The sequence below is a fragment of the Schistocerca cancellata genome, chromosome 7 (assembly GCF_023864275.1).
Source record: "Schistocerca cancellata isolate TAMUIC-IGC-003103 chromosome 7, iqSchCanc2.1, whole genome shotgun sequence".
Classification (NCBI taxonomy): Eukaryota; Metazoa; Arthropoda; class Insecta; order Orthoptera; family Acrididae; genus Schistocerca; species Schistocerca cancellata.
Genome location: NC_064632.1, coordinates 34,627,380 through 34,648,868, shown reverse-complemented (window position 1 = coordinate 34,648,868; position 21,489 = coordinate 34,627,380). Strand labels below are relative to the sequence as shown.

Sequence of the window (21,489 nt, the reverse complement as noted above, 5' to 3'; positions counted from 1 at the left end):
ATGGACTACTCAGTTTGTATATTTTGCTTATTTTTTTCATAGTTCCACACAACTTCTTCCTGTTTTCTCGATAGTTCTGTGTTCAGTTTTTCAAGGCCTATCCAGTGTGCCAACTTATAACTAAATCTGAGGGGGGTGCGATGGTGAGGTTCCCTTGTCAGAATCGACGAGAAAACGCCTCAGGGGATGGCTTATAGGGCGTCAGTGAAACCGCTCCTTTCCTTGGAACGTTGATTCCCGTACATTCCACAGTTGAAAACGATAGTTCCCAGTGCAGCGAACAACAGGAAAATGTTCTTGACATTCTTTGATATTGCTGACCACCCTGATGCTTCAACCCTTCTCTGAGGATATCTAAGGACCCCACTGAATATGATCTCATCCTTTTGGAGTGCAGTGTGGCCGTAATTTTTATTCTGGTATACAAGGTGAAACCACTATTCGACGAAATTTGAACTTGATCAGAAACACCAAAGGGGTCTTATGCTTTTTCAGTAGTCCTCTTTCACACTCTCCTGTTGCATGATCATGGAGGAGCGTGACACTGGCACGTGTGAACGAAATGGCAAAGGGTTCCTCTAGGACCCTCCCAGTTTGGCAATAACGTTAGTGACACCTGCGCCCATTTATTGAGAATTTTAAAAATGTGCCTTTACAGGTCAAACCCTGGAAGTAGTGCTAGGCGCCTGCAGGTAGGCAACCATTTGATACACCTCCGGCGCCACTCACCTTGCTAGTCTGGAAATTTCGTTGTTCCATACCCGCGAAAACTAAAGGATGCCTAGAGGGAAGTGTCAGCGACCATTTTGTGGCTCTAAGCACTATGGGACTTAAAATCAGAGGTCATCAGTCCCCTAGACTTAGAACTACTTAAACCTAACTAACCTAAGGACATCACACACATCCATGCCCGAGGTAGGACTGGAACCTGCGACCGTAGCAGCAGCGCGGTTCCGGACTGAAGCGCCTAGAACCGCTCGGTCACAGCTGCTGGCGACCATTTTGTCTCTAACAATAATTGTTCGCCATGACCTAATCTATCACCAATAAACGTTTGATGCAAAGGAAATAATCAGTTTTTGAAAACATAGCAAAAAAATCTTCTCACCAAACAGTGGCAAGAGACAAAACTTAAAATTTAAGGAAATGTGCAATCTTTTGGCAGAAGGACTGAAGGGGAAGGTAGAGGAATGAAGGAAAAGGACTAGCAAGATTTAGGAAATGGGGAAAGTTACGGAAAAGACTCCCAGAACCCCACGTCAGGGGAGACTTATCGGACAGGTTGAGAAGCGAAGACTGATTGTTGGGCACTGTACCGGATAAGATTTGAAAACCTAAGTGCGTAAAGGAGGAAGATACAGTAATGAGCAAGACAGAGATCACTGAGAAAACATTGCACAAAAGTTAATAAGAGCAGAAAGCTAAGCGCTCTATATTTGGTAGACATGTGATTTGGGGAGGGGGGCGGGAAATAGACAGATCGGATAATAAAAGATATAGAAAACTAAATGGGAGCAAAAAAGGAATAGTTACTGAAAAGGAAATACAGAGAGCAAAGAAATTAACTAAATTAAGACCAGGTAGGTAGCAAGAATCTAGGATATGTTGTAACACTAATTCCCTTCAGCATAGTTCTGATAAACTGATGGTGCAGGGGGGGGGGGGGGAGAGATCCAGATGGCATGTGTAGAGATGTAAAGCAGTGTGTGTGTGTGTGTGTGTGTGTGTGTGTGTGTGTGTGTGTGTGTGTGTGTGCCCAGCATATCTGCCAAAACCCCTTAACTGATTTAAACCAAATTGGACATACAAACAGCAAACTTCATAAGTATCAGCACTGTGGGAGTTAGAGGCTTATAGCTCCAACAGGAGAAGCAATAGGGCGAAAAACTGTTTTTCAGCCCCTGATTTGTAGGTGCCATTCACGACAGATGTGTTGTGTGGGAGTAGTGCTGGCTCACCTTATCGACCTGCTTTCCAGACAGGGATTACAGAGAGAGAGGGTAGGAGGGGATGGACAGAGACACAGGGGGGAGGAGGTGTAGATGGACAGAGAGAGAGGAGAGGAACAGATGGTCAGAGAGGGGGTGGAGGAGAACAGCAGAGAGAGAGAGAGAGGGTGTAGGGGGAGGTGTAGGAGGCATAAAGATGGATAGGGGTGGTTGGCAGGTGAAAAAGTAAGTATGAGTGTGAGAAAAGGGGTGGAAGGGAAAGAGGGTGTGACGTAGAAGACGGGGAGTGTGTGAGGAGACAAGTGGTTTGCATACTGCTGGGCCATTGAGATATGGTACTGTGGGTATCAGTATCGCCTAGCTCCCACAGGACCAGAGATATGGACATCAAACAGTTTTCCAGCCTCTGCTGTGTGGGTTTCGTTACAGGAGAAGATAGACAGAGAGAGAGGAAGGAGAAGAGATTGTGTAGGCTAAAAATTGTAGATGCAAACCAAGAGATGAATACAGTAAACCGATTCAGAAGGATGTAGGATGCAGTAATCATTCAGAGGTGAAGAGGCTTGCACAGGACAGTGTAGAATCGAGAGCTTCGGAGTGAAGACCACAACAACAACAAAGTTATCTGGTTAATTCCTACTCAACTGAGGGGTAGCACTTTCTTCCGAGAATTACTTCAGTTAAAATCTATCCATGTTACCACGGATATGTGAACTGAACTTTCATTTGGAATGACAGGGTGTGCGAGATGCTGTGGGAAGCTTATGAGATGGTGGAGGATACACCTGGGCGAACGTAGCTGGATATGGGAAGCTAGGTGGAGTACATGTCATTCCAAAATTTACAGAGAGCGATTAGTATTGGGAGGAGCGGAAGTCCTTGTTACTCCGGCATAAGTAAAGATGGAACGGATTGTATGTATGGACGATGGCCGTGGGGTTTAATCCTCATGTTTGGCCCCTTAGTACCTTGTGTCTGTTGTGGGCTTTCTTTTGGATCGTTGGTAGGTGGGGGCTCCAGGTTTTTAGGGATTTAATTCGGTGGCCAGGACGCTCCTCGATTGTCAGATAATGGTATCTGAAGCGGAATGTTCGGATGATTTTCCTTGTAAAATTATGCCTAGAGTTTTGAAGGGCAGATGGTAAAGTAAGACTGGTTACATCAGGAAGTGAAGTTCCTGAAATGGTTTTGGAGGAATCGTTGGGGTGAATGGAGGGTAGGATGGGCTGTAAGAAACGATAGAGCAAGAGATATTTTAAGCAGAACATACAGTGCGGAGAAAAAAGTCATAGGACAGCGATATGTACATACAAATGGCAATAGTATCGTGTACATAAGGTATAAAAGGACAGTGGCTTGCTGAGCTGTCATTTGCACTCTGGTGATTTCATGTGAAAAGATTTTCGACATGATTATGAGTGTACAACTGGAATTAACAAAAATGGTTCAAATGGCTCTGAGCACTATGGGACTCAATTGCTGAGGTCATTAGTCCCCTAGAACTTAGAACTAGTTAAACCTAACTAACCTAAGGACAGCACAAACATCCATGCCCGAGGCAGGATTCGAACCTGCGACCGTAGCGGTCTTGCGGTTCCAGACTGCAGCGCCTTTAACCGCACGGCCACTTCGACCGGCTGGAATTAACAGACTTTCAACGCAAAATGGCAGTTGCAATTAGAAGCGTGGGACCCTCCATTTCGGAAATCGTTGGAGAATTCAATATTCCGAGATCCACAGTATCAGGAGTGCGCCGAGAATACCAAATTTCAGGCATCGCCTCTCGCCATGGACAACGCAGTGGTCGACGGCATTCACTTAACGACCGACAGCAGCGGTGTTTTGCGTAGCGTTGTCAGTGTCAACAGAAAAGGAACACTGCGTGAAATAGCCGCAGATATCGACGTGGGATGTACGACGAACGTATCCGTTAGGACAGTGCGACGAAATTTGGCGTTAATGGGCTATGGCAGCAGACAACAAACCCCAGTGCCTTTGCTAACAGCACAACATCGCCTGCAGCGCCTCTTCTGGGCTGGTGATCATATCGTTGAGCCCTTGTCGACTGGAAGACTGTGGTCTGGTCAGGTGATGTCAGATGGTAAGAGCTGATGGTAGGGTTGGAGTGTGGCGGAGACCCCACAAAGCAACGGACCGAATTCGTCAACAAGGCACTGTCCAACCTGAAGGTGCTCCACAATGGTATGCGCTGTGTTTACATGGAACAGACTGGGTCCTCTTGTAACGCCGGAAATGCATATCTTCCCATTTCCATCTATGGTACTATAATTTTTTTTCCTTAATTTTGTTACCTGAAGATATAACATTTCTGTGTCTTTGTATATTGTAATTGTTTTACTAGTTGTATATATATATGCATTTATGTCGATGTATAATTGGTTTGTTTTGTGAATATTATTTGTATTTATACGCTGGGTCTGGCCTAGGGAAAACTATACTATCGAACGAATACATCGATAGGTCGTGTGGAGAACGAAAGTGTTTAGGACCTTTGGTAGTGTTAACTCTGCCGCATGGAGCGCGGGCAGAGGGAGTCTGGCTGGAGTAGTGCAGTGGAGCAGGTATGTTGTGTGACGCTCCCGCGAGTTGCCGCGCTTTCGGGGTTTGGCAGAATGTAATTGCGCTCGACTTGCGATGATAGTTTCTGACATGGTGTCGCGGACGGGAAGCATCAGCTGGCGCACATCAAGAGCCCGTTTCGTCTGGTGACCGTGTCGAGAAGAAGGCGCGCCAACATCCAGCTTCTGCAACAGCGACGGCCGACAATGAGTGACTGTCGCCACCTCCTCGATCGACGGCTTCAAACCTTCAATCAACCATCAAAGAAGACTGGAAGCACGTCAAGTTTTAGAACTGTATGGCAGACCTCAGCTTTTCAAACTTTTTCAAATTGTTCAAATCACAAAATTACAGCAACGTAGCATGAACCTTTGTTGCTCATTGTCCCAATTGCATTACCAAGCAGGGTCCCTTCCTTTTCCGGAATGAATCTGAGTGTCGTTGAAATTCAAACGCCAGCATTAATGTAAGATTATAGCATTTCACTGCTTTAATTTCAAAGTTCATTTAAAGTATTCATAGCTGGCTACAATATTCAGATTACACAAGCACAAATTAAGAGTGCCAGTTTTGTTACCGTATTTTAGCTTACCTGTGACTGCAGCTCAGCTTGGTACGTACTAAATTTTACTATTGTTAATTGTTCAGAATCATTTAATTCAAGTTCAAAGTTAAATCTCTTATTTCTAAATTGCGTAGATTCAAGTAGCTTTTGAAATGATTGTTGAGGTAGTCCAAGACTAACCGTATTTTACTGAATTTCGATGTGCTTCAGAAAGAAAGCTCGCTATTAACTTCTGTCACTAAATTAACTTTCGATTTTCCGGTTTTATTAATTCTTTTGCTAAATTAAGGCAGAGTGTAGCGAAATTTATTACTTCTGACAAACTTTCAGTTTTCACACTACACTTGTCAGCCTTCAGTTGCCACGCTTCTAGTGCTGTGTAATAATCTTTCTTTTTCAGTTACTATAGTAATTGTCCTTAGGACTGGCGACCGTAATTTCCCCCAAATCTCAAATATCTAATTACCGCTAGTTGATTGTTAACGTAACGGCCGCATATTTACTTTCTTTATTAACTTTACCCCTTTTTAAAATTAATTTCCACCAGTTTCATTTGCATTTTTCCTTTCATTTAGATGTAACCCTTTCCTCCCTCTTTACCGACAAATTAACCTCGGTGACGATTGCTTTTCCCAAATTTCCATTAGGTACACGCGTTTTAATTTTTCACTGTCATTAAGGTCGATAAGTGAGGGGGAGGTTACACTCTGATCCAACCGAACCGATAACTGGCTGGAAATGGTTATGTTCGTCTACTTTGAGACAATCTGCAGCCATTCATGGATGCCGTGTTCCCAAACAGCGATGGAATGTTTATTGATAATAATACACCATGTCATCAGGGCACAGTTGTTCACGATTTGTTTGTAGAACGTTCTGGACAATCCGAGCGAATATCTAAGCCGTACAGTTCGCCCACACAAAATCCTTCACCGCCAACACTTTCGCAATTACGGACGTCTATAGACGCAGCATGGCTCAGTATTTCTGCAGGGTGCTAACGACCTGTCGAGTCCACGCCACATCGAGTTGTGCAGTACGCAGGACAAAAAATGGTCCGACATGAAGTTAGGAGGTATCCACAAATTTTGTCACCTCAGTTTAAAGGTATTTTAATACATTTAAATATGAGGATGTGATCTCGACACACTTCGTGAATGAATAATAAAACAGAAAAAAGTAGCTGTTTGCTCCTTTTATTTTCAACGCCGAGACTTGAATCGTTTACCTGGGCGCTAGGTGTCAGGGCTATTCTGTGACCGTTGCTACACATCTCCCGAGACTCTGCGCCATCTGTCACCTCTCCCCACTTCCCTCTGAGCAGCCGGCCTTATTGATGTCGGATGCCCTTGGACTATTTCCGCCAACAAAGGCTGGCTCCACTTGTGTTTACTCGAGCCCGTTACAGTGTGTCGCCGCCTCTGCTCGACCTTCAGCGCAGAAGGCCCGACACAGTCAACGTACTGTTTACCTGCCGTCGCAGAGCACAGTTGCCGGCTCCGCGTGTACCGCCTGTTGGCAGCGAGGCCACCGACTGTAATCATATGAAGCTAAGCGAAACGCTCATCTACAGCTACCACAAGCTTCACTGCACCCAAAACGTTATTAAGCCACAAGTTTATTTAGGTGTGGTAACAGGTGGAAGTCTGAGGGTACCAAAGTTTCGAAATGTCCCAGTAACTGATATTTTTTTAGATCGTCAGTTTCTCTCACAATAAAGCTCCAAGGTAGGTAAACGCGTTATCTTGTTGAAAATTAATTTTCCTCTTATGCAATCACTTATGAACAAAAAGAATTACTTTTAGAAAATAACACGTTCTCAGTTTCAGCCACGTTCATTTTTCAACATCTATAGCACTGTGCACTTGGCAGCGTGCATCAGTCACTAGGTACCTTCCTAAACCCTTTACATTAATGATTAATTAAAGTTTTATGTTAAGAGTGAAAAGATTTTTTGCTGGGTGTGCCAGTGAGACTGTGTGTCTAAATGTTGTTTCCCCTGTCCAAAAAGGTTAAACTTGACATTAGTGTGTACCATTATATTGCTACATATTTAGATACCTCCAAAATACTTCCAAAAATAACTTTACTTACATGTTGTGGAAATTACATCCTTACGTGGCGCAAAAACAAAAACAGCACCGTGCGTTCACTCATTCTCGTACAGTTGTTAACACGCCTATGATTATTCGATTACTAAGATAACACATTCACTAAGAATACAGATTTTTTTGTACAGGCATATACACATCACGGCACAGGCTATATGAAGTGATGATTAGGTGCTTACTACGAGGGTCAGTCAAAAAGTAATGCCTCCTATTTTTTTTTCTACGTTTAATTGTCAGGAAATTTAAATGCAATTACATAGGTTGAAAACCACAACATTGAGGATCATTTTGTCATTTTTTAATGTAATCTCCGCCCATCTCTACAGTTTTGGTCCATCTTTGAACAAGGGCATGTATCCCAGCACGGTAAAAATCACAGCTCTGCTTCCTAAGCCATTGACGCACGGATGTTTTGACGGCCTCCTCATCTTCAAAATGAATCCCACGATGAGCTTCTTTTAGTGGCCCGAACAGATGGAAGTCTGATGGTGCCAGGTCAGGGCTGTATGGGGGATGAGGCAAAACTTCCCATCCAATTTTGAGAATCTCGTCAGAGGTGTGACGACTGGTGTGTGGTCTTGCATTGTCATGCAAAAGAAGAACATCTGCCATTGATTTTGTTGGGCGAACTCGCTGAAGACGTGCTTTAAGTTTGTTGAGGGTTGTGACGTATTGAACAGAATTTATTGTGCATCCCTGCTCCAAAAAATCAACCAGAATCACACCCTCTGTATCCCAGAAAACTGTTGCCGTAACTTTCCCTGCCGATCGCACAGTTTTGAATTTTTTCTTCCTCGGCGAGCTTGTGTGACGCCACTCCATTGACTGCCTCTTTGATTCGGGTTCAAAAAAATGCACCCATGTTTCGTCCCCGGTCACAATTTTTTTCAGAAACTCATCTCCCTCCAAACGGAAGCGCTGCAAGTGTTGGGAGGCTATTGTTTTCCTTGCCTCTTTATTCTGATCGGTTAACATTCTTGGAACCCACCGTGCACAAACTTTTGAGTACCCCAATTGTTTAATAATCGTGATCACACTGCCTTTACTAAGAGAAATAATGCGACACACTTCATCTGCAGTCACCCGACGGTCACCACGAATGATGTCATCAACTTGCTGAATGTTGTGTGGAGTCACTGCACTCACCGGCCTGCCGCTCCGCTTTTCGTCAGTCAACGGTGTTTGCCCTTCAGCTTCCTTACAACGACGAACCCATCGTCTAACAGTGCTGACACCCACTGTCACAACACCATACACCTTCTTCAGTCTTTCATGAATGCGTATGGGCGTTTCACCTTCTGCATTCAAGAATTCAATCACACAACGCTGTCTCAAACGAACATCGATGTCGGCCATCTTACAAACTTCTGCTGTGCTGCCACCTGTTGACACAGAAAGTTACTACTGCAGTGGATTGCAGAAGAAGGTTTGAGGAATGGCGCCAAATTCAAATTTTTCACTTAACTTAATTTCTTTAAGTAGAAAAAAAAATGGGAGGCATTACTTTTTGACCGACCCTCGTAACTTCTTCAGTGTCATTTAGGTATTATTTGAGATCTTTTATGGAAGAAGTCGTCAATAACCAGCTTTAACAATGTAAATTCTTTCAAATTCTGAATGTGGCAGGGGAAAAATACAGGGAGCGAAAGGCTATTTACAATTTTTACAAAAAGCAGATAGCAGTTATAAGAGTCGAGGGGTATGAAAGGGAAGGGAGTGAGACAGGGTTGTAGCCTCTCCCTGATGTTATTCAATCTCTATATTGAGCAAGCAGTGAAAAAAAAAAAAAAGAAAAATTTGGAGTAGGTATTAAAATCCATGGAGAAGAAATAAAAACCTTGAGGTTCACTGATGACATCTACATCTACATCTACATCCATACTCCGCAAGCCACCTGACGGTGTGTGGCGGAGGGTACCTTCAGTACCTCTATCGGTTCTCCCTTCTATTCCAGTCTCGTATTGTTCGTGGAAAGAAGGATTGTCGGTATGCCTCTGTGTGGGCTCTAATCTCTCTGATTTTATCCTCATGGTCTCTTCGCGATATATACGTAGGAGGGAGCAATATACTGCTTGACTCTTCGGTGAAGATATGTTCTCGAAACTTTGACAAAAGTCCGTACCGAGCTACTGAGCGTCTCTCCTGCAGAGTCTTCCACTGGAGTTTATCTATCATCTCCGTAACGCTGCTCTCCGTTGGATCTTCTCTATGTCTTGTATCAACCCTATCTGGTACGGATCCCACACTGCTGAGCAGTATTCAAGCAGTGGGCGAACAAGCGTACTGTAACCTACTTCCTTTGTTTTCGGATTGCATTTCCTTAGGATTCTTCCAATGAATCTCAGTCTGGCATCTGCTTTACCGACAATCAACATTATATGATCATTCCATTTTAAATCACTCCTAATGCGTACTCCCAGATAATTTATGGTATTAACTGCTTCCAGTTGCTGACCTGCTATTTTGTAGCTAAATGATAAAGGATCTATCTTTCTGTGTATTCGCAGCACATTACACTTGTCTACATTGTAATTCTGTCAAAGACACCAAAGGACTTGGAAGAGCAGTTGAACGGAATGAATGGTGTCTTGAAGAGAGGATATAAGATGAACATCAACAAAAGCAAAACGGGGATAATGGAATGTAGTCGAATTAAGTTGGGTGATGCTGAGGGAATTAGATTAGGAAATGAAACACTTAAAGTAGTAAAGGAGTTTTGCTATTTGGGGAGCAAAATAACTGATGATGGTCGAAGCAGAGAAGATATAAAATGTAGACTGGCAATGGCAAGGAAAGCGTTTCTGAAAAAGAGAAATTTGTTAACATCGAGTCTAGATTTAAGTGTCAGGAAGTCGTTTCTGTAAGTATTTGTATGGAGTGTAGCCATGTATGGAAGTGAAACATGGACGATAAATAATTTAGACAAGAAGAGAATAGAAGCTTTTGAAATGTGGTGCTACCGAAGAATGCTGAAGATTAGATGGGTAGATCGCATATCTAATGAGGAGGTACTGAACAGAATTGGGGAGAAGAGGAGTTTGTGGCACAACTTGACTAGAAGAAGGGATCGGTTGGTAGGACATGTTCTGAGACATCGAGGGATCACCAATTTAGTATTGGAGGGCAGCGTGGAGGGTAAAAATCGTAGAGGGAGACCAAGAGATGAATACACTAAGCAGATTCAGAAGGATGTTGGCTGCAGTGGGTACTGGGAGATGAAGATGCTTGCACAGGATAGAGTAGCATGGAGAGCTGCATCAAACCAGTCTCAGGACTGAAGGCCACAACAACAACAACAATGTAAATTTGTTCAAAAATATCGCTAATGTTGAGTGCTTGTTCCATTAATAGCGAAGTGGCTTCGGTATTATTTATCTAATAATAATACCAAAGGAATTACTGAGTATTTGTCCTATACAAAAAAATCTTTAATATAATCTGAGTAAAAGTCAATAAGTTGACAAAAACGGATAAAATCTGAGACATGATATAAGTGTAGAAAAAATTATGTATTCTTAACAGTTAAAGCTGTTCAAGGTTCTTTGGCATGTAAAAGTCTGTTTCACAAGGTATAAACAGATGGCGTTGTTTTTGTTAGGAGAGGGATATAGTGTCACAACATGTGACTAAAGATATCTTTGGGACTATTTAAACGCACAGCACACATACTTGTCCACGATAACATAGATTTAATTTTTTTGGAGGTGGGTAACAGCGCTTAGGAACAAATACTCACTAGGACACCCTACAAAAATGTCTTATTGCACTTCAATTGAATCTGTAACTAACAATATATGTACAGATAACAGTTGGGTAACATGCTACCAAAACTAAATGTACCAATAAATATTGTAAATCAAACGTGACGTAATCTGAGAACGTACGAGGTGGAATCCAAACTTTTTGGGACTGGTGCCACCATCTGGAAAGTAGGTGTCTTAGATCTTTGCACCGCTAGGTGGCGAGAGCTACATATCTGATGAGTCATTGTGTGGAGTGGCATTTAGCTGGGAGGACGTGTTGCGTGTCCACAGTGATTTTTGTAATAGGCCTACTCTGTGTTTGGTGTGTGGCGATTTCACGATGGATCCGCGAACAGAACAGCGCATGTGTATCAAATTCTGTGCGAATCTCGGGAAACGTGCTACAGAGACCCTTGCAAAGATTCAACAAGTGTTTGGGGGACAGAGCATGAGCTGCACGCATGTGTTTGAGTGGCATGCTCAGTTCAGGGCCGGCCGCACAGACGTCGAAGTTGTGGTTCACACTGGGAGGCCCATTAGCCGCACAACACCAGACATTGTCGCCAAACTTCAACAATTGGTTCGTGAGGGTCGACGTCGAACCATTCAAGACCTTGAAGTGGGTACTGGTTATGGGACATGTCAACGAATGTTGACTGATGTATTGGGCATGCATCGTGTCGCCGCAAAATTTGTGCCAAGGATCTTGACTGCCGATCAGAAGGCACAGCGTGTTGAAGTGTGCACGGACCTTCGTCAGACTGCATCTGATGATCCAACCTTCTAGTCACGGGTTATCACCGGTGACGAGAGCTGGATTTACGGTTATGACCCAGACACAAAGCAACAGTCGTCCCAGTGGAAGAGCCCAGGCTCTCCGAGACCCAAAATAGCGAGACAGGTGAAGAGCAAAGTGAAGAGCATGATGATCGGTTTCTTTGATACCAAGGGAATTGTGCACAATGAATTCGACCCACCCAACCAAACGGTGAATTCCGCATACTGCTGTGACGTTTCGCGAAGTCTCCGACGACGACGGCCCGAACTTTGGCGCCAAGGGGAGTGGCTGCTGCATCACGACAACGCGCCCTGTCACACGTCCTTGTTCACCAGGACCTTTTCGGCAAAAAACAACATGGCGGTTGTACCGCACCACCCACCATACTCACCAGATTTGGCACATTGCGACTTCGCGCTATTCCCAAACCTGAAACTCAGGTTCAAAGGCCATCGACACTCTAGAGAGGATTCAAGAAACATCGCTGGTGGTGAGAAACACCTTCAGAGAACAGGACTTCCAGAAAACGTTTACCACTGGCAGAAGCACTGGGACCGGTGTGTATGTGTGGATGGGAACTACTTCGAGGGTGATGCTGACCACTAGTCCAATGGTAAGGTTTTCAGCAGATGGCAGCACTAGTCCCAATTTTGGATAGCACCTCGTATTATTTTACAAATTTCGTTACATTCGCAGACCTCAATGAATTCTGTGCGACATGGGCAAGTTTAAAAATCTCGTTTTGCCTCAGAGAACACTGGCCCTAAATATTCTTGGTGAAACAGGGCAGTGGTTGAGAATGGAACAGGACAGGGTGATGATGATGATGTTTGGTTTGTGGGGCGCTCAACTGCGTGGTTATCAGCGCCCGTACAATTACCCAGTCTTTGCTCAGTCCAATTTCGCCACTTTCCTGGATGATGATGAAATGATAAGAACAACACAAACACCCAGTCATCTCGAGGCAGGTGAAAATCCCTGACCCCGCCGGGAATCGAACCCGGAACCCCGTGCTCGGGAAGCGAGAACGCTACCGCGAGACCACGAGCGGCGGACAAGGAACAGGACAGGGTAGTAGCCTATCCAACATGTTATTTAGTCAGTACTTTGTGTGGTGTCTCCGCCAGACACCACACTTCCTAGGTGTAGCCTTTAAATCGGCCGCGGTCCGCTAGTATACGACGGACCCGCGTGTCGCCACTGTCAGTGATTGCAGACCGAGGCGCCGCCACACGGCATGTCTAGAGACACTTTCTAGCAATCGCCACAGTTGTACAGCCGACTTTGCTAGAGATGGTTCACTGACAAATTACGCTCTCATTTGCCGAGACGATAGTTAGCATAGCCTTCAGCTACGTCATTTGCTACGACCTAGCAAGGCGCCTTTATCAATTGCTATTTATCTTGTGATGCATGTACCGTCCAGAGAGATGTTCACCAATTGTGGATTAAAGTTAAGTATTCCAGCAGCAACGTACATTATTGGCTATATTAATTACCTTGTCCTGTTCCAGACCTCACGCCAGCCTGCGTGAGCTTAAACGCGTGCCTTTCGGCTACCAATAATAGTGGCTTCGCTGTCTTGCCAAGTCACAACACTTTGAGCGGCCAGTAAAGGAAAAACAAAAGAAAAAATATTGTTAGTGGAATTCAAGTTCAGTGAGGAGAAATAAATACTACGAGACTTGCCAGTGACATTGTAATTTTGTCAGAGACGGCAAAGGACTTCGAAAATCAGTCGAGCGGAATAGAAACGGCCTTGAAAAGACATTATAACATTAACATAAGAAAGTAGAACACATCTTAATGGAATGGAGTCAAATTACATCAATCAATCTTGAAGAAATTAGATTAGGAAATGAGACACTAAAACCAAAAGGCGAGTTTTTACTATCTGAAGATTTGACGGTGGGCGATGTAGCGAAGATATGAAATGTTGATTGGCAATAGCATGAAGGACTTTTAAAAAACAAATAATTTTAAAATATAAAGTAATTTTAAGTTTTTAAAAGAAATCATTCCGCTTTAGGTTTTTAAAACATTATTTACTGCAATTGCAATTTCGACACGTGGTCATTTTGAGACATTGTGGGGTGTTGCTTAATTCACTCAGTAATATAACGCTGTAACTAACCGTGTAACAGCAGCTGCATGTGATGGTGTGAATTTGTCTGCTGTTCCATGTAGCATACACGTTAGTTAGCTGATGAAATAATGATATAAACGCGTAATTTTAAAACACAGCGTGTCACAGCTTTATATTATAATCTTACATCCCACAAAGTTTGAAATGACCAAATATCGAAATTGCAATCGCAATAAATAAGGTTTTAACAGCCTAAAGCGGAATGATTCATTTAAAAATATCAAGAAGGCTGTGGAGCCAATCATCATCAAACTTCATAACTTTAATTGTTATGAAGGCTTCTCTATATGTATTTATTTGGAATGTAGCCTTGACTGGAAGTGAAACGGGGACAATTCAGAGTCCTGTACGGAAAAGAAAGAGGAATACAGGCTCTTGAGATGTGGTGATACAGAGAATGCTGAATATTAGATAAGTAGATCGAGTAACCAATGAAGAGGTAATACATCAAAACGGGGAGAGTAGGGTTTCATGGCACAGCTGAACTTGGTATGCTAAAAAAATACGCTATTCTGCATATTACATCCCTAAGTTGATCAGGATAATATACTAGGCAGCATCTAATAAAATGTTCACGTTAAACGTGTTAGTTAATTCTGTCTGTTTTATCCTGTGCCATACCGGTGTGTACGTGTGTGTGTGTGTGTGTGTGTATGTGTGTGTGTGTGTGTCTTTGTGTGTGTGTGTGTGTGTGTGTGTGTGTGTGTGTGTGAGAGAGAGAGAGAGAGAGAGAGAGAGAGAGAGAGAGAGGGTGAGATGGAGAGATAGAGTGATAAATTAAGTGATTAAATTCATCAGCAGTCCTTCGTACCTCACAGCTAAATGGTTGTGTGTAAATTGTGGATGATCATGTTAGCGATGTATTGTGGTTGCTAATGTCAGGAGATATCCAACGACACCTTGCATGGTCTTATGCCAGAATTAATTTCCACACATTTAGTACACAGCTTGACGAAAAAAGTGAAGCACGCAGGAGACATGGTCGGATGTCAATCTAACTTCGTAAATATCCAAACCATCAGTGAATATGTAAATGTTTGGAGTCGCAATTTCCTGTTACATGCACGCTTAGAATGGCCGCCAGGGTGTATTAGTGTTGTTACCAGGCCTGTTAGGGTATACAGGGCGTTTCAGTAGGAATAGTTAATATTCAAAGATATGACTGGGCCGGCCGCTTTGGCCGAGCGGTTCTAGGCGCTTCAGTCCGGAGCCGCGCTGCAGCTACGGTCGCAGGTTCCAATCTTGCCTCGGGCATGGATGTGTGTGATGTCCTTAGGTTAGTTAGGTTTAAGTAGTTTTAAGTCTAGGGGACTGATGACCTCAGATGTTAAGTCCCATAGTGCTTAGAGCCATTTGAACCAATTTTGACATGACTGGAACCTTCATTCGAAGCAAAAATGTCTAGTGTACATGGACTGTAGGGCTTTATGATCTATGAGCACTTCTTCATCTTCGATACTGTGAAATAAATCTCCTATGATGCAAGCTCTTTGCTTTGCATAATTTGAGAGGAGGTAGCATGGAAAAAAGGGTCTGTCCGCTTGACATGGACACTAAAGTGCATACCTTAAGAGCTATATTTCACTTTCGCTACTGTGAAACGACTACTGAAGAAGTGGTTATAGCTTTAAGGTATACATTTTAAAGCCCATGTTTACTACATGTTTCCTATTCGAATGTTCGTTCCTGTCATGTTCGTGAATGCTGACCATTCCTCCTGAAACACGCTGTATACGGAAAGTTTTTGCGTGTTCATCCTTGTGGCTGGAAGTCTGGGGGACTATGGCCGTTCACTATTATAAGAAAATTAAAGGCTTAAAGACTTATGATGTTAATTATCGTGTAGCCGCCAGTTTCGGCGCTTTAGCGCAATATCTTCAAGCCTTAGTTGATGCTGTTGACAGGTGTTGGTTGGAGAGACGACATAACAGTTTCGGGTAGTCAGCATAAACCAGTTATTTTAGCCACTGATGCATCGTATTTATAGATGGTTTAATCCCTTCAGCATCAACTATGGCCTGAAGATGGCGCAATGAAGTGCCGAAACTGGCAGGTACACAATAAATAGTGGTGGCTGTACATTAAATAACGTCGTAAGGACGTAGCTGTTACATTGGCTTACTGTATAAGGAATGTGAAGAGCGTCCGATGTCGAGTGATGACCTTGAGGGACACGAATAAGCCAGATAGTTGTGTGGGACAGAGTTGTCAGTACCTGAGAGAATTTGAAACGTTTCATCGTGGGTCTCCAGTTGGTCGACTGGTCGAATCGTGCAACACCTAGATTTGTGAGGCATTCGGGTGTGACAGTGACCCGATGCTGGAATTTGTAGTAACTTGAGGGCACACATACTCTTCACCAAGGTTTTGTTCGACAGCGTCTCATGACCGCAAGGGAGGCTCGCCGCCTTGTGCCCTTGACATCTCCGCCTGCCATCGGCGAACGAGTAATGTACTCTCTGCAACATTCATCTACATCTACATCTACATCTACATCTACATCTACATCAGTGTCATCCCGCAGTGTTGGAAAGAAATTTAGCAGCTGCCAGACTACGGAATTACTTTCCCATGCGCAGGCTGCCATCAATACCAGAACACTAACGTCTGCGATTCGAATAGTGCAGTGTCTGAGAAGCATGGACGTGATGAATGGCACAGTTGAGGCAGGGCGCGTTGATCTCTCAGTAACGTGGATAGGCTTCAGGTTGTCTGCACCTTCACTCTGTGATGGTGGATACTGGCTTAGCCGACAAAAGCAGCGTTGACGAAAATTCGAGGAAATGCCTACCACACGTAACTCCAGTCCATGCGCAGTAGCTGAAACTTAGTTAAATTATCGAGCGTTTGGGATCCTTGCATGACTCATTTAAAAATTTTCTAAAATTTCCTTTAAGTCCGTGTATTGTCTTTAAAGCACCGAAAATGGCTATCAAGTCCGTATCTAATACCCCAACATCAATTATGCATTGTTACTGACTGTCTCTGTTACAAGTTCACACCCGAAAGCAGCCAGAAGATATTTAGTCCGACCCGATATTTTGAACGTCCTAAACAGTCGCTGACCCACGCCTACTTGCGAGATACCACGTTTAGTAGGCTTCTTGTAAGAACTGCTCGCCATAATGTCTCCTTACCCACACGAAACACGCCACGCGGAGTCTATGGTCGACACAAATGTTCGAAAACGAATACTTCCTAAAATAAATCACTCACGAGGCTCGAAGTTTCAAAAAATACAGACATGAGAACGGATAAAACGCGTGAATTTCTTCATTGTGGTACAAATTTGATCAGCACGATTTAACATAGGAAATTGCCAGAAGACGATACCCGAGCGAGTCTCTCGACTCATAGATCCGAGGCACAAAGCGTTACTCAAACGCGCGGGAAATGCTGGACTCCTGTTGGCTAGTATGTCAAGAAGCCGATCAGTTCATCTCGAGCGATTCTACACTCGCGGTATTTCTAATGTCAGCCAATCAGGTTATCACAAGTAATTTAGACTGGAAATCTCGTAGTTCCGAAACAAAATAAAATTAAATCGAAACAAAATACGATTCCTTTCCACAAAAGAAATTACTAATAAATTTAATACTCGACTCCTCTTCTGGCTGCCTCTTACAAAATCAAGCTCACTCGGATATACGTTACAAATTCCCCTATTACACGACAACTTTCTCACGAATACATTTATATAGTTTTAAATAAAATATCACATTCTCATTTTAATTATGACTGCCATTCACTCTCACAGTCTCTCCAAAACACTTACACAACCAAAACACAATGAAAAAATTATTTTCCAAAGTACTTTTACTTACGTCAGAAATCTATGGTAAAGAAACAAGAAAATTCCAGAAAGTCAGATTATATGGACTTATTCTCTTGGTTGTGGTTTCATTTGATACTATAGATACAGGGTGTTTCAAAAATGAACGGTATATTTGAAACGGCAATAAAAACTAAACGAGCAGCGATAGAAATACACCGTTTGTTGCAATATGCTTGGGACAACAGTACATTTTCAGGCGGACAAACTTTCGAAATTACAGTAGTTACAATTTTCAACAACAGATTGCACTGCAAGTGATGTGAAAGATATAGAAGACAACGCAGTCTGTGGGTGCGCCATTCTGTACGTCGTCTTTCTGCTGTAAGCGTGTGCTGTTCACAACGTGCAAGTGTGCTGTAGACAACGTGGTTTATTCCTTAGAACAGAGGATTTTTCTGGTGTTGGAATTCCACCGCCTAGAACACAGTGTTGTTGCAACGAGACGAAGTTTTCAAAGGAGGTTTAATGTAACCAAAGGACCGAAAAGCGATACAATAAAGGATCTGTTTGAAAAATTTCAACGGACTGGGAATGTGACGGATGAACGTGCTGGGAAGGTAGGGCGACCGCGTACGGCAACCACAGAGGGCAACGCGCAGCTAGTGCAGCAGGTGATCCGACAGCGGCCTCGGGTTTCCGTTCGCCGTGTTGCAGCTGTGGTCCAAATGACGCCAACGTCCACGTATCATCTCATGCGCCAGAGTTTACACCTCTATCCGTACAAAATTCAAACGCGGCAACCCCTCAGCGCCGCTACCATTGCTGCACGAGAGACATTCGCTAACGATATAGTGCACAGGATTGATGACGGCGATATGCATGTGGGCAGCATTTGGTTTACTGACGAAGCTTATTTTTACCTGGACGGCTTCGTCAATAAACAGAACTGGCGCATATGGGGAACCGAAAAGCCCCATGTTGCAGTCCCATCGTCCCTGCATCCTCAAAAAGTACTGGTCTGGGCCGCCATTTCTTCCAAAGGAATCATTGGCCCATTTTTCAGATCCGAAACGATTACTGCATCACGCTATCTGGACATTCTTCGTGAATTTGTGGCGGTACAAACTGCCTTAGACGACACTGCGAACACCTCGTGGTTTATGCAAGATGGTGCCCGGCCACATCGCACGGCCGACGTCTTTAATTTCCTGAATGAATATTTCGATGATCGTGTGATTGCTTTGGGCTATCCGAAACATACAGGAGGCGGCGTGGATTGGCCTCCCTATTCGCCAGACATGAACCCCTGTGACTTCTTTCTGTGGGGACACTTGAAAGACCAGGTGTACCGCCGGTATCCAGAAACAATTGAACAGCTGAAGCAGTACATCTCATCTGCATGTGAAGCCATTCCGCCAGACACGTTGTCAAAGGTTTCGGGTAATTTCATTCAGAGACTACGCCATATTATTGCTACGCATGGTGGATATGTGGAAAATATCGTACTATAGAGTTTCCCAGACCGCAGCGCCATCTGTTGTTGAAAATTGTAACTACTGTAATTTCGAAAGTTTGTCTGCCTGAAAATGTACTGTTGTCCCAAGCATATTGCAACAAACGGTGTATTTCTATCGCTGCTCGTTCAGTTTTTATTGCCGTTTCAATTACACCGGTCATTTTTGAAACACCCTGTATAATACAGCCCCTAACTCAGTTTCACAATTCCAGCACGGTTATTGCGTGTTTTAGGTAAAAATTTATATATCCAAAAGTATTGAAGTTATTGATTTGAAATTTTAACAGTATACTAAGTATGGAACAGTATACTAAGTATGGAAAAGATCGATTAATATTTAATAGAACTTCTTCATATTCACAGAGAATGTGTGTAACGTATTGTACTTAGCGTTAAGCGAGTACATGTTTCGCTCGGCCCAGTAGCCAGCGTCAGTTGTACCAGCGTGAGAACCAGAATCTGCCCTCCTCCCGACTCCCCGACAAGCCACGCTTTCAATGCAAGATGACAGCTCGTAATAATTTGCTACGTTACACTGTGTTCAGCAACGAAGCACTGTTCTGCATTATCCCGGATGACCATTGTCGGCAAATGTGGCGGTGATCCGAGGAAAGGTCCCATTCTTCCAATGTTTTTCAGAGGCACAGCGGTGTTATTCATGGCGTCATGGTGTGGGAGCCATCCAGTACAACTTCTGGTGACACCTGGTAGTGACTGAGGCAACTATGACGACACCATAGCATCTCAGAGCATCCTGCATCCTCTTGTGTTACCTCTCATGCGACAGTATTGTGGTGCCATTTTTCAACAGGACAAAGCTCACCCACGCATGTCATGTGACTATATGAACTGCTTGCGTGATGTGGTGGTATCTCATGCCCATTCGTGACAGTGGCTAGATTGGACTGTGTCAAAATTGGGTCTTTGTACAGGCGCTGATGACGGTGCAGTTGAGCGCCCAACAAACCAAACATCATCATCATCATCATCATGGCCAACATCCACAAACCTCTCCCCTAGCCATGTATCCCCGATGGAACATGTGTGAGACCAGCTAGGACGTCAGTCCTGTCCTCTTACCTGTATCCAGGACATGAATGACCATTTACAACACTTGCAGGTCATCTAGCCTCACGAGATGATACAACGGCTTTATGATAACCATCCCAACGAGTCAGTGCATCCAGGGCAGAGGGGGTGCAACATGATACCGCTAAGTGGGCTCATATTGCCAATCTCTTTGTAAATTTGCGTAGACTTTGTAATCACTGAAATAAATACCCTCCCAGTCTGTCAACTTTGTGTAGTAGCTGTCACAGTCGATTAAGCATAGAGATAGGTCTCCTGGTTGATTAAACACTCTGGGTACTTCTGAATATATGCAGATGGTCATTATGTTGTAACAGCAGGTAACATGTCTCGCGATTAGCGGTAGTATACTTACCGTTGCGCAATAGTATCTTCCGACGATGTTGTGGAATGCGTAGCGCTGCTTCACGAAATGCTGTAAAAAAACAATTTCCATTAGTTCACATACAGAAACGGTATGCGGAAACAAGGTAGATGGGCAATATTGTTGATCGTAAGTGTGCAATCAATATTTGACTCTAAATTACATGTAACTAAACGAAAGTTTTGACAAACTGTTTGAAAGCTGTGCATTCAGATCCATCGTCTGGAAACTACGAGAAATATAGTGACCCCAATGCTGGGTTGTTGGAAGGATATCCGATAATGGAAGTGCCTTGAATTAGCGCTTCAGTGGAGCACAAAACTTCACAAGATATAACTGTGGAGGTCCCTCCTCACAACTCACGAACTGCTATATTTAGGTATAATTTGTCAGCTATAGTCCTATTCTACCAAAAATGAAATGAACTAAAACACTGAGAATGTCGATAATTAGTAATGTTTGGTGGCATTTCATGCGAATCAGAAGACACGCCGAAACATCTGATAAGTTTCTATATTTTTTTCTCTCCTCTACCTGAACTCTGGTGTTTGGTAAATAGTTCCAGATTTTGTTGTTTGGTTCCAAAATCAGCAAATGTCAGTGAAGCTGGCCTACCTAATGTACGTAATTCAGAATAATAGGGCTGGGATCAATCGGCAAAAACCTTTTTTTCTTTCTCTCAAGTCATTGATTAGAGTGGTGCAACAACTGAAACAATGCATATAATAGAAAAATGGTAGGCCTAATTTAAGATCAGAAATTTAATTTTTATACTGAATGTGAGATCAGATATTAAATATAAACCTGCTGCTGGTGTAGGTATACTGAAAGATGTGTGGCTGTATGTAGACAGATTTATGGCTGTATGCTGCA

The 21,489-nt window shown here is 43.4% G+C and overlaps 1 protein-coding gene across 1 annotated transcript in view; it reads right to left on the bottom strand.

Annotated features, from left to right (window-relative positions):
* The window catches only part of LOC126092250 (uncharacterized), a 700,330-nt gene that overhangs the window by 318,332 nt on the left and 360,509 nt on the right, over positions 1-21,489 (bottom strand). The window contains exon 5 of the mRNA XM_049907760.1: positions 20,608-20,667. Coding sequence (XP_049763717.1) covers positions 20,608-20,667 — 60 coding nt within the window. The remainder of the gene's footprint in view (positions 1-20,607; positions 20,668-21,489) is intronic.